The following is a 12,500-nucleotide window of genomic DNA, read 5'->3' as shown; positions in this document are numbered from 1 at the left end:
ACCTTAAAACAGCGCACTTCTGACTGTCAATGAAAGCATACTACGCTCAAATTGATTGCACGTGCAATAGAGTAGATAGATAAATATATTAATGAAACAGTTTAATGAACTGCAAACATGGTCACAACTACATTGAGTGCCCTGAAAGCAGCAAAGAAAATGTGTTAATTTTTTGCAAGAGGCAAGTCACAATGCATTCATCACATGGAGGACAGCATCCCCCAAACCACTGTGACTATATATATATATATATATATATATATATATATATATATATATAAAATGTGTGTATATATATTTGTGTGTGTGTGTGTGTGTGTGTGTGTGTATACAAATCATAACTCTGCAATCATAAAATTGTGGGGAAAGGACATATTTCCTAGTATGTTCTTCTGTGTGATGTTGCACACCACATTAGGACAAAAAAGAAGTTTGCCTAAAACATATATCAGAGGCCAAACTTGAAGAAAAAGCCATTCAAACAAACTAGAAGCATCCATATAGATATGTATCGGTAGAGATACATTAGAGTGCTGACAATGATTGCAATCGGTAACAAAGAATACGTGTGAGAATATGTACTTTTAGGCATGATACAATGAGTATTTTATGATACAGTAGCCATCTGATGAACAGCACAGTAAAATGCATTTGGTCATTGATTTATTAATAATAAATCTGACTGGTGTTTCATGACACGACCAAATGTTTGAAAGTTGTAAACTTTGTTATACACATTCTTGATGGTTACCGTTAATCATGGAATAGTAACAGAGCAGTGGATAGATATATTGGCAATGTGGTTATTGCTAGGATGTTATTGTACATGGGTGTTGTTTAGAAGTACTGATTCAAAATAGTATTATATAGTACATATAGGCTTGTTATCTATGCTGATGGCTTGACAATACATTGAAAGTACATTATATTGAAATTTGGCCTTGTAAATTGATATGCAGTTTCGCACCTCTGTTTTCTCTCATAATGCTGCCCTGCCCTTCACACAAGGTATGGGGGGAAAATGGCTGCAGGTATAAACTTCCTCTTCTAATTTTAAATGTATTGGTAAGCAGGAGCTTACCAGTTTGAGATGTGAATAAAGCAATATCGAAGAGGTCAGCTCGACGATGCAAGTAAGGAACATAATTTTGCACAGATTATTTATTCATTAGAAAATAGTTTTATCATATTTATTGGTATATTTGGATTCAATAAATAGAGCAACTGAAGCAAATCAAGTGAATGAACATACAACTGAAGGAATCCTGAATGCATTTAAGAGCAGTTATTTAGAATTTTGTTACACAAAATATGTCATAAGGCATATTTTTATAGATGCTGGCTTGTTTCCAGCTTCCTTTTGTGACTGTAGAATATGCTTAGCAGTAGAAATTTCAGCTTAAAAGTCTATACAATTTACATAAAGTATATGCACAACTGTTTGGTTGCAAGAGCATAAAGGCAGATTCAGAACGCAGAATTAATTTCTTATAATTTGATTTCACATACATCCAAATGCAATAAAACAAGGTAAGACAATATCAAAAATGACAAATATGAAATCTTGCAGCAATACAGTACAATTTGTTAATGTATGACAGAAAACCACTTGTAGCAAAATGTCACCATGCAGTTGTAAGATAATGAATGCCTTTGGGTCTCCCTATCAGAAGCTGAAATCTCAAAAATGCAAATCCCTGTGAGAATAAATATGGGGATTTATAAGCAAGTGATTTTGCAGGGAGAGTTGTGTTCCACTGTATATCTACACACCTTACTTCCAAATATAGTAACTCTGAAGTCACAGCAACTTGAGGAAAGGAGCAAATAAAATTGTTATATTTGTTCATAGGAGAATGCTGAGCTAACTGCCTTGATGGGCCATTTTAAGCCGAGTCAATAACATGGTGTCAGCATAAAACCCCATTTCTTGTGTCTCTGAAGTGAAGACTTTCACCAGTATGCCAAACCCACACCCTACAAAGACAAGTATCATGGGAATTGAAGCCATGCCTTTGTGTAGTGTCATTCTCCTAAACAGTGAATTAGCAAGGTAAGCCAAAGATATATGATTAGCGCGGGTGCTGAGGTTATAACAATTATTGACTGCACTTATAGAAAACACACACCAGCCTCCCAATAGCTATAGCATGATCAAAATGGCAGCAGAGGATAACCTACAGCCAATATAGCACTGTGTTATATAAAGAAATCACCTGTAGATGCACAGAATGCTTTGGCTTGAGACAGAACCTGTGTGGGATGTTGCAGTTCTCGCTATCAAGAGATTCCAGAATGTGCTGACATCCAAAGCTTGCCAGGTATAAGCATACACAGATTGCACAACAGCATTTCAGTGTCTCTAAAAACTGGGACCCACCTTCCTCTGTCTCCAAAAACTGGGGACCACTTTCCTCTGTCATGGTCAGCCTCACAAAGTCACACCTGTGTAGTGAAAGACTTTTTTCATTACTTATAGGTTCATAGGTAGGTACTAGGCTATTGGCCCTAGGGGCCTATATAAGCCTAGCCAAAAAGGAACCCTGGCTTTCCCCACCCAAGAAAATTATTTTCCTGTGCCCCTGTTGAGCAGAGCCACAGAAGTGAATCCTGGGGTGAATTTCCTATTTTCCATCCAATCATCAAGATTCTTCTTGAAGAGTGCTAATGAAGAGCTCTGTTTGACATAGATAGTCTGTTCCAGAGTATGGGAAGTCTCTGGGACAGGAATTTATCCCTCCAACATGTTCTGTTTATTGTAGTGACAAGGTTTAGGTCCCTACAGTGTGTAGCTCAGAGGGATTGGGATTTCTGTAAGTGGAGCATGTCCAAAAGCTCTGGATTTGACATAGCTTTGTATGTTAGGCAGAGATCGCCTCTGAGTAGGCGATATATGATGGAGTAAAGCTGGAGTTTTTTGTGACGGTCTGCGTAGGGCATCTGTTTGAGGCCAGTAATCCTCTTTGTGAGGTATTTCTGTGGCCTTTCCAGTTGTTGTAGAAGTCTTGTGAGGTAATACCAAAAGGGGCGTTGTACTCTATAATGGGTCTAATGAGTGATGAGTAGAGGGGAACAATGACCACTTTTTTTCTAGATGAGAAACCTTTTGTGATGAGGTGTGCCATGTAGAAGGATTTCCTGACCACTGTGGCGATGTGATTATCAAAGGAGAGACTACTGTCCACCTGTGCCCCAAAGTCTCTTATCACACTTTTGGGGTTAAGTAGACTACCACCTATGTGGTAGCTCATGGGTACAGAGTTTTTACCAAAGGGGATGACAATGCACTTTTTGGCATTGAGCTTCAGGCCATGGCTCTGACACCAGGCATCTGTCTCAGTGAGGCCCTTTTGTAGGATGTCCACATCGTTAGGAGTTTTGATTATGGCTCCTAGTTTGCAGTCATCGGCAAACTTAATTAGCCAAAGACCTTCTGTCTTAGCCTGTACTTCAGAGAAGTAGATACCAAACAGGAGAGGACCTAGGACTGAACCCTGTGGTACTCCACTTGTCACTGGTCTGAAGTCGGATTTGGAGTCTGCTACTTTCACAGTGTGGGTTCTGTCCATGAGCCAGTTGGCAACCCATCTTGTGACATAGGGATTTATACCCAGTTTAGTGAGTTTATCTATAATTCCAGAGTGGGGGATGGTGTTGAGAGCCTTGGCGAGATCTAGATAGGCTGTGTGAACCATCTTACCCTCATCTATGGCTTTGGTGACTGCTTCAAAGAAGTCTATCAGGTTTAGGAGACATGATCTGCCTTTTACAAACCCGAACTGGGCAGGGTCCAAAGTTTTTGTTTATGAGTTCCATGATGATATGTCCATGGCCTTGCAGACCAGGCTCGTCAGGCTACTGGGGCAGTAGTTCCTGGGGTCCATCGTGGCTCCCCCTTTGTGGAGTAGGATAACCGCCGTGGTGCGCCATTCAGTGGGCACAAAGCCTGAGGTGAGGCTATGATTGAACATGGTACTTAGGTGGGGTGCCAGTTCATTCTGTAGTTTGTGTAGAACACAGCCTGGGATATTGTCAGGTCCCATGGATGCTGTGTTCTTGGCTTTGGAGAGTGTGTTTTTTACCTGTGTGGCCATGATTACAGGAACTTTGCATTCCTCCGGTATAGAGATGGGCCCTGTAGGGGGTGAGAGGGGAGTAAAGTTAGCACTGAACCTATCTGCCAGGATGTTGGCAATATCAGTTGGTTCTGTATATTTAGTGCCATTGTGCTGTAACTCAGAGCAGATCTGAGTGTTGCCATTGAGATTCTTGACATAGCTATCGAATGCTTTGTGGTTGTCTTTAGAGTCAGTGGCAATTTTGTTTTCGTAACTAGCTTTGGAGGATTTTATGAGGGATATCAGCTTCTTACTGAGGCTGACCAGGGAGTTCCTCCTTATCACTGAGAGTGTGTCTTCACACTTACCGCAGCTGCTCTGGTGGTCTTCACCACACAACACTGAAGTAGGCAAAGCACAGGCTGCCTGAGTTGTGTTGCCTTCTGCCCTGAGCATTCCTGCCTTTACAGTGTTTACTCACATGCTACAAGAAGTATAGCATATGAACAATGACAAACACACAGCTTTGAGTCATCCCACTACATTTCTAATCTACCTTTTGTGCATATTGCCTAGTGGGGGTGGCCAAGACCACAGGCTGGCTTGTTGCGCATGCCATCATATGCTTAGTGTACAGATATTCATGAGGTGAAAAATGGCCATAGGCATACACAATGCTCTTTGCCCATCCTCAGTTACAGCTTTCCATGTTAGTTCTGCACAGCATCCGGGTCACAGAAGCTGGTATTCACTGCTCCTTTCCTTGGCATACACACAAACCTATAAGTCATTCAGGACACAGAACTTGCCTTGTTCAGCACTTTTCAATGGTTTATGATCACTGAGACATTCAAAGCACTCTTCTTAGGCAGACCATAGAGGCAGATGTGCTGTGCTCCCTGGCTTGCAGTGGCCCAACAACTGGATTGCAAGAGGTATGCACTGTGGGTTACCAACATGTACTAAACACTGGGGTACTGTTTAGTACCTCTGCAGTGCCACTGAAATGTTCCAGACAACCATTCACTTCTACCTATAAGTCACATGACTCTGAAAACCACAAAGCGGACTATGTCTATGTTGCCTCTCGTACACAGCAAATAAGCCATTTAAAAACCCGGCAATTTATTTGTGCTCCACATCTCTGTATCACTTGTAATACACACACACAACAGTGTCAATATTTGCAAGCTTTACTATGGCTTTGGAAAAATCATTAAGACAAAAATTGAAAAAAAAAGAATGTCCCTCTGCTTACATGGATTAATACTTCCAGTCTTTCCATATATACGCATCATTCCTTTGGAATACCAAACAACCAGCCATAGTAATTTTGCTTTAAACATTTTTTTTCTTAATGTGTGCAGGTTCATTCACTTGTTTTGGATAAACTGTTTTGTTTATTAAAAGATTGCTTACTGTAACTTTCTCTTTTTTTTTTTTTTCTATTTGTTACCATGTCATATCTGGATGCATTTCATTTCACTTTACATTTTTTTTTACTCAGCAGCCTTTCAAGTCAATTAATAATCATACTTTTCTCAAAATGATTCTTCTGTCTACACAGCCTGATGACCTTTTATTTATTTTGTTAGGAACTCAAACACGTGGACATTCGATAGTACCTGAAAGGTATAGTGAAACAAAATTGTTTTTGTTTTTTTCATCTATTATTCTACTGACTAAATTAACTAAAAATTCATATTAGAAAAAGAAAAAGTTGTCTTGCATCAGTATGGAATTACATTGGTCATATGCACTCTTTTCAGCTAATCAGAATACACAGGTATTCTATTCTGTCAGCAGTCAGAATGCAAATTGTTAGTTCTGCCTTAGGCCATTCGTAGACCATATGCTTTTGAGAAACTATGTAATGCATTAACAACATTGTGATGGGTCAGCACTGTAGCATAGTGGGTTGAAGCCCTGATTTTGATCCAGTCAACCCACATTTAATTAGAGGCCTGCATGCTGAAGCAGCTGACCAGGGAGGGAGAGGAGTGAGAAGGTATTTGCCAGCTCACCTCTCTCTCTCTCTCTCTCTTAGGGGACATGCTGGGGCACACTAGACATCACAGTTCTGGTGAAGTCTATATGGATTGTCATTATCGCTGTAAAAGAATCAAGACTATTATTCTTACTATTTTTCATTAATTACATCCTTATAATTTTTACTTTTTCTACTTATGACCCTAAGTATAATGAAAGTAAATCCTGCTATCACACTATGTAATAAGTCTGATAACAGAACTACAATTATATTGGGTATTTGACTTTAGTGTGGACCGATCCACATTGAAGGGGTGTAGTTTCACCCAGAAGACACTGATTGGTCAACCAACAGGCAGTGTCTGAAACAAGCCATTTGATTTGTTAAGTTTGTTATAATATTATGCAAGTAGCTGGATAATAAAATCATAATCTTATAGTATATCTGATCTGAGTGTGAACCTATCCACAGTGAAGTGGTGTAGATGCATGTGGCAGACGCTGACTGGATAACAAAAAGGCAGAGTCTGAAAGGAGCAACTTTGATTTGTTAGCTTCAACCATAAATGTTTCACTTTACCTTCTACTGTTAGATCTGAATAAGGGATTAACTCAAAAGCACTTATCCTGCCATTTCAAGTTTTTATTTCCCATTTTTATTAAAGAAGACACTGAACAGTACATTTGTGGAAAAACCCAAAAGCGATCAAGAAGGGTGGTTGCAGTTCCAGATGCTGACTCAGTTTGGTGATTGAGCTGGGGGAGTATCATGGAAAAGCCACAGCTCTTTGGATATCAGTGGATATTTGTTTAGAGAAAAACATCTGAAGCAATGCGGGATTCAGCATATTAAAAAGTTGACAGTATCCGCATTTGATTTAACAATTCTGAAGTTTCAAAATGCAGTTGAACAAGAAGTGATCAGTTGCAGTGTGCCTTACACACACATATGTAGAGAGATCTCAGTTAGCATATATAATGAACAGGGGTGTGGGGGTGCAGCCCTCAACATGGAGGCATGGGGGTGCCTTCAAAAATACTGTTTTGAGGTTTTTTTGTTTGTTTTCATTTTTTTAGATCAACCAGCTTTGTCAAGTGTGTTCAGGTTGGTTATATGAGTATACGACTAAGTGTTATATACTAGTGTAAGTGTGTGTGTGTGTGTGTGTGTGTGTGTGTGTGTGTGTGTGTGTGTGTTTGTGTGTGTATTAAAATATATATATATATATATATATATATATATATATATATATATATATATATATATATATATATACAGACACATATAGATATAGATATAGGTGTGTATGTGTGTGTGTGTCTCTCTCTCTCTGTGTATATATATATATATATATATATATATATATATATATATATATATATATATATATATATTTTTTTTTTTTTATTTATTTACCTTTGTTAACCGGGTAGTGTCTGACTCAGGTTGGAAACCCATTTTCAGCAGAGACCCGGGGAGAAATGCTCCATAACAGAACACATTAGTAGACATAGAAGTATTTAGCAACAAATGTGACAAAAATGCATGTTCTAACTTCACACAAGGAATACATGGTATAGCAGAGTTTTTACATGGTGTGCAGAATAGGTGAGGTACAAATTAGTTATATAATGTATACAAGCTTGACAATCCAAATCAGAAATGTTGAAGCTAACAATAGTATATCATGTTCCACAAGAACAATAGAGAGATAGTATGCAAGATATGAAATATATGGGAAGTAATAGGAAGTGCCGTGCCAGGGATGAGCAATAGGCAGAGAGACTAGCCAGGGGAAATGCAGGGGCAAAGCCAGTTGGTATTTAGATAATATTTCAGGGTAGTTTTAAATGTGAACAGGTTGAGATTTGTTTGGATGTGCTGAGGTAGATGATTCCAGTCCTTAGCTATTTTATAGGAGTAGAGGGAATTGCCATGATAGTTGTGAGGCTGGGTAATTTTTAGCATTAGTTTATTGGATGACCTAAGGAGCCTGCAGTTAGAGATAGGTTGGACGAGGTTTGAAAGAGCTGGGCAGTCTGTGGGGTTGTATATGATTTTATGGGCAATAGAAAGTTGATTTAGTGCTAATAGGTTGGGGAGTTCAAGCCAGTTGAGTTGTTGGAGAGCTGTGCAGTGATGGGTTTGACGGGGTTGATTGGTGGCCAGCTTAACTATTTTGTTGTAACAGAACTCTAGTTTGTTGTTTTTGGGTTAGAGAATAGGATGACCATGACAGGAGGGATTCTATGCTATGAAGGTTGTTACCTGGTGGCAGGTAGATGGCAATGATATTAATGGCCTTGTGAGGATTAACTTGTAAGCGAGTTATGAGGATTTCTGCTGGGGGTATGTCTGGGGGAGAGCAGTTTAGTTTTTCAAATTTGAGAGAGTCTTTATACATAATTGCCACACCTCCACCATGTTTGTTAAGCCTGTCGAGTCTTATACTATTGTAACCATTTGAAGTTATTTCTGAGACATTGATGTGTGGTTTTAACCAGGTTTCAGTTATGACTGCAATGTCTGGAGAGTAGGAGGTCAGAGTTGCATGGAATGTATGGATTTTGTTTACAATGCTTCTGAGATTGAAATTTATTATTAGTAGGTCAGAGTTACAGTTGATAGGTATTGAGGTAAGTGTATTAGTTTTAGTGAGGTTCTTGATAAATGTAGAGGGAGAGGAGATTGAAGGTATTTGATCAGTTGGATGGGAGTTGCAAGTGGGGCCAGGGTTGGGATGAATATCAGACTGGAGATCTGAGTTAATGGGTACAATATTAGTTTTTTAATTTGGATACTAGTTGGTTATACCTATAGCAGGCAACTGAAGGTTGGAGTGTCGAAGATGTCTAAGGGGGATGAGAATAGTGTACTATCTATGGTTGACATAGGTGATGGTATGTTGATAAGGTGTTCATGGAAGATGGGGAGAGGTGCATGTACGTGTGGGGGCAGGATAGTGTTTGATTTTATAGCCATGGAGGTCAGTGGTATAGTAAGCTAGGAGGAGAGTGAATGATAATAGAGTGCAGTAGTGTAGGCAGTGGTAGAATTTCGTATTGGGAGATGAGTTATGAGGAATCAGAGGAATTGATGTAGAGGGATGCATAGTAGTTTTAGTACTGTAGGGGATTGTGTCTAGGTGGTGCTAGAAAGGTGGTGCTTGTGAGAATATAGCAGTGGGTGGAGTGTGTCTAGTTCAGATGGGAGGTGATGATTGGAGAGTGGCACAGGGGTGTGGTTTGTTCTAGGTATAAAGGAAATGAGTTTGAGGGTGGGTGGGAATGGGGGTAGGGGAGTGGAGTGAGCCCGAGTGACGAGAGGGCGAACAAAGCGGGTTGGACCTGAGATTATCAGTGCTTGCTAGAAACAATCACCAAGGTATGTAAGGCTTACTGATATGGCTTGAGTGTGTGCAGAGAAAGACAGTGGATAACATTGAGATTCTACGCAAAACTAAGATAGGTTTAGCTTGGGGCAATATCTAGACAGTAAAAAATAAGTTGTATGTAGGCAGCTTGTTCTGTCTGTGAAGTAAGCACACAGTCTTGGGGCCACAGTTAGTGTAATTAGCAGAGTAAGCTAATACTATTAGACTGCAAGAGAAGGATTAAGCAGAGAGGGGGAGGGGGGATAACTCCTTACTGTTAGGTCGCAGTTGAAAAGCCACTGGGCTGCCGGTACTGTCTAGTAAAAAATTGCGTAGACTAGAAATGATTACAGTAGTAATTCCTAGCACGTACAGTTTAATTCTTAGTTGTTCCGACTTGGGTACAATAGCAGTCATAGCTTACACTGCCCGAACGGGAGAGTTTCACTTATGAAAGAGGTGGTGATGACTGTCTGAAGATAACAGATGATAATGAGGAGCAGGCAGGGTTGACTAAAGTAAAAAAGAGAAAAAAAATGACAAAGTTAATATGTCATAGATGCTGCAGTGACCTACAGTAGAAGTCTACGTAGGACAGTAGATATTGCATAGGAAAGTCTAGTCACTAAGTCAGTATAACCCTAAGCGTATAACTAAGCAAAACATAGACTGTACGAAAACCCAAATACAGCTAAGCAGATTAACTAAGCAAAACATAAAATGTGCGAAAAGCCAAAAATACAACTAAGCGTATTAGCTAAGCAGAACATAAACTGTGCTAGAAACCCAAATACAGCAATGCATAACTGTAGGAGCAGGGATAAAATGATATTTACAGAACTATTTGTACAAACAGTAGTACGTTTACAGCAAACAAAGCAAGCTTTACAGCAGTTTACAGTACTGGCATATAGGTGCTGACCAACTCAGTTACAGTGCAGCGAGTATATGAACAGAGTAAGTTGCAGCTACACAATTCAGGGGATAAAAAATACACTAAAGAGCATGCTGCTGCAGATTACAGTTACGGAGTGTAAATGGCCCTGTAATGAACTCAATCAATATATTACAATGAGAAACAGTCTAGCTAAAATGGAAGCTTTCTGTGATGATAGCAGTCTAATAATGCTTGAAACTGACATAAAACACAGTCTGCTACCAGATATTTCAAGTATGAATTGAATACAAACTTACAGCTTGTAGTGGCATCTCTGCTGCTAGCGACAGCAAGAAAAACCTATTCAGATTTAAAAATGGCGCCCGATTTCCAGGTGGGATATCATACCTCTGCTAGGCTATAGTAAGAGGAGCCTGAAGATCATCAGTGCTTGCTAGAAACAATCACCAAGGCATGTAAGTCTTACTGATGTGGCTTGAGTGTGTGCAGAGAAATACAGTGGGTAACAGAGAGATTCTATGCAAAACTAAGATAGGCTTAGCTTGAGGCAATATCCAGACAGTAAAGAATAAGTTGTATGTAGGCAGCTTGTTCTGTCCATGAAGTAAGCACACAGTCTTGGGGCCACAAATAGTTTAATTAGCACAGTAAGCTAATACTATTAGACTGCAAGAGAAGGATTAAGCAGAGAGGGGGAGAGGGATAACTCCTTGCTGTTGGGCTGCAGTTGAAACACCACTGGCCTGCCGGTACTGACTACTAAAAATTGAGTAGACTAGAAATGATTACAACAGTAATTCCTAGCACCTACAATTTAATTCTTAGTTGTTCCGACTTGGGTACAATAGCAGTCGCAGCTTACACTGCCTGAATGGGAGAGTCTCACTTATGAAAGAGGTGGTGATGACTGTCTGAAGATAACAGATATTAATGAGGAGCAGGCAGGGTTGAAATTTAATTCTTAGTTGTCCAGACTTGGGTACAATAGCAGTCGCAGCTTACACTGCCTGAACGGGAGAGTTTCACTTATGAAAGAGGTGGTGATGACTGTCTGAAGATAACAGATATTAATGAGGAGCAGTCAGGGTTGAAGCTTGTAGTGGCGTCTCTGCTGCGAGTGACACATACACATATATCACGACATATATACATACATATATATATATACATACATACACACACACACACACACACACACACATATATATATATATATATATATATATAGATAGATATGGATATTAAAATGTCATACATGTAATTGAAAAATAACATACATGATCCAGAAAAGATCACTCTGAAAAGACTGAACACCAAAACAAAAAGATATATATAAATTTTTAGCCCACTACATCCCCACACCCCTGATACTTGTATATAAACAAACTCCAAGTCTGCGCAATAGCTGGGATAGAGTACAATCCCAATCCCTGACACTTGAGCAAAGTAATGCCGGCACATTACGCTTACCTGACTATTCGATCGCTTGTATGTACATTAAAAATGTTTAATATTCTGAACGTTCAATTATATAAGAGATTTACACACATGCACACACACACACACACACACATACACACACACACATATATATATATCTATATATATATATATATATAAATATGGTTCCCCTGCATTTGACTGTCTATATGTTTGTTCAACAAACACAGCAGTGTGATATAATGTCGACGTCCCAGATGGCAGACATTGGATATAGGTGCATATGTAGAAAGTATGGAATGTCATTACAGGTAAGTGGAGTTCAGAGGGGGTCTATATTAGATCATCAAACGCTTAGGTAAGCCAACGGTGATTAATCAACCCCATATAAGTGAAAGCTTACAAAACCAACCTGTCAGAACAGTGATTTTTTTCTCTTGGAAAGAAATCGCTGTTACAACATAAAAAAAAAAAAAAAAAAAAGAGAGCACATTAAAACATAAGATTAAATGGAGGGCTTCACCCCCCACACCCCACAACATGGGGGACAGCCCCCTACACCCCCCCACTTAAATATACCAACTCCAAGACTGCACTACAGTGCCGAAAACGGCAAAATACCGAAAAGGCCAAGCAAATTCTTTCTCAAGGAAAGAATTTGCTTACATGTCGCTTCGATATTTTGCAGTTTCGGTTTTGTCAGTTTGACCAAGACGCATTCGAAAACATGCATCTTCGGTC

The 12,500-nt window shown here is 39.4% G+C and overlaps 1 protein-coding gene across 7 annotated transcripts in view; it reads left to right on the top strand.

Annotated features, from left to right (window-relative positions):
- ECSCR (endothelial cell surface expressed chemotaxis and apoptosis regulator) overlaps window positions 1-12,500 on the top strand; it is a 516,073-nt gene that overhangs the window by 386,634 nt on the left and 116,939 nt on the right. For all 7 annotated transcript variants that reach the window (XM_044069006.1, XM_044069007.1, XM_044069008.1 and 4 more), the window contains one exon: window positions 5,654-5,690. In XM_044069006.1, the coding sequence (XP_043924941.1) occupies window positions 5,654-5,690 (37 nt within the window). The remainder of the gene's footprint in view (window positions 1-5,653; window positions 5,691-12,500) is intronic.

Source organism: Protopterus annectens, chromosome 4.part0 (assembly GCF_019279795.1).
Source record: "Protopterus annectens isolate FY-2018-M chromosome 4.part0, PAN1.0, whole genome shotgun sequence".
Lineage (NCBI taxonomy): Eukaryota > Metazoa > Chordata > Ceratodontiformes > Protopteridae > Protopterus > Protopterus annectens.
This window is presented reverse-complemented; position numbering and strand designations above follow the sequence as displayed.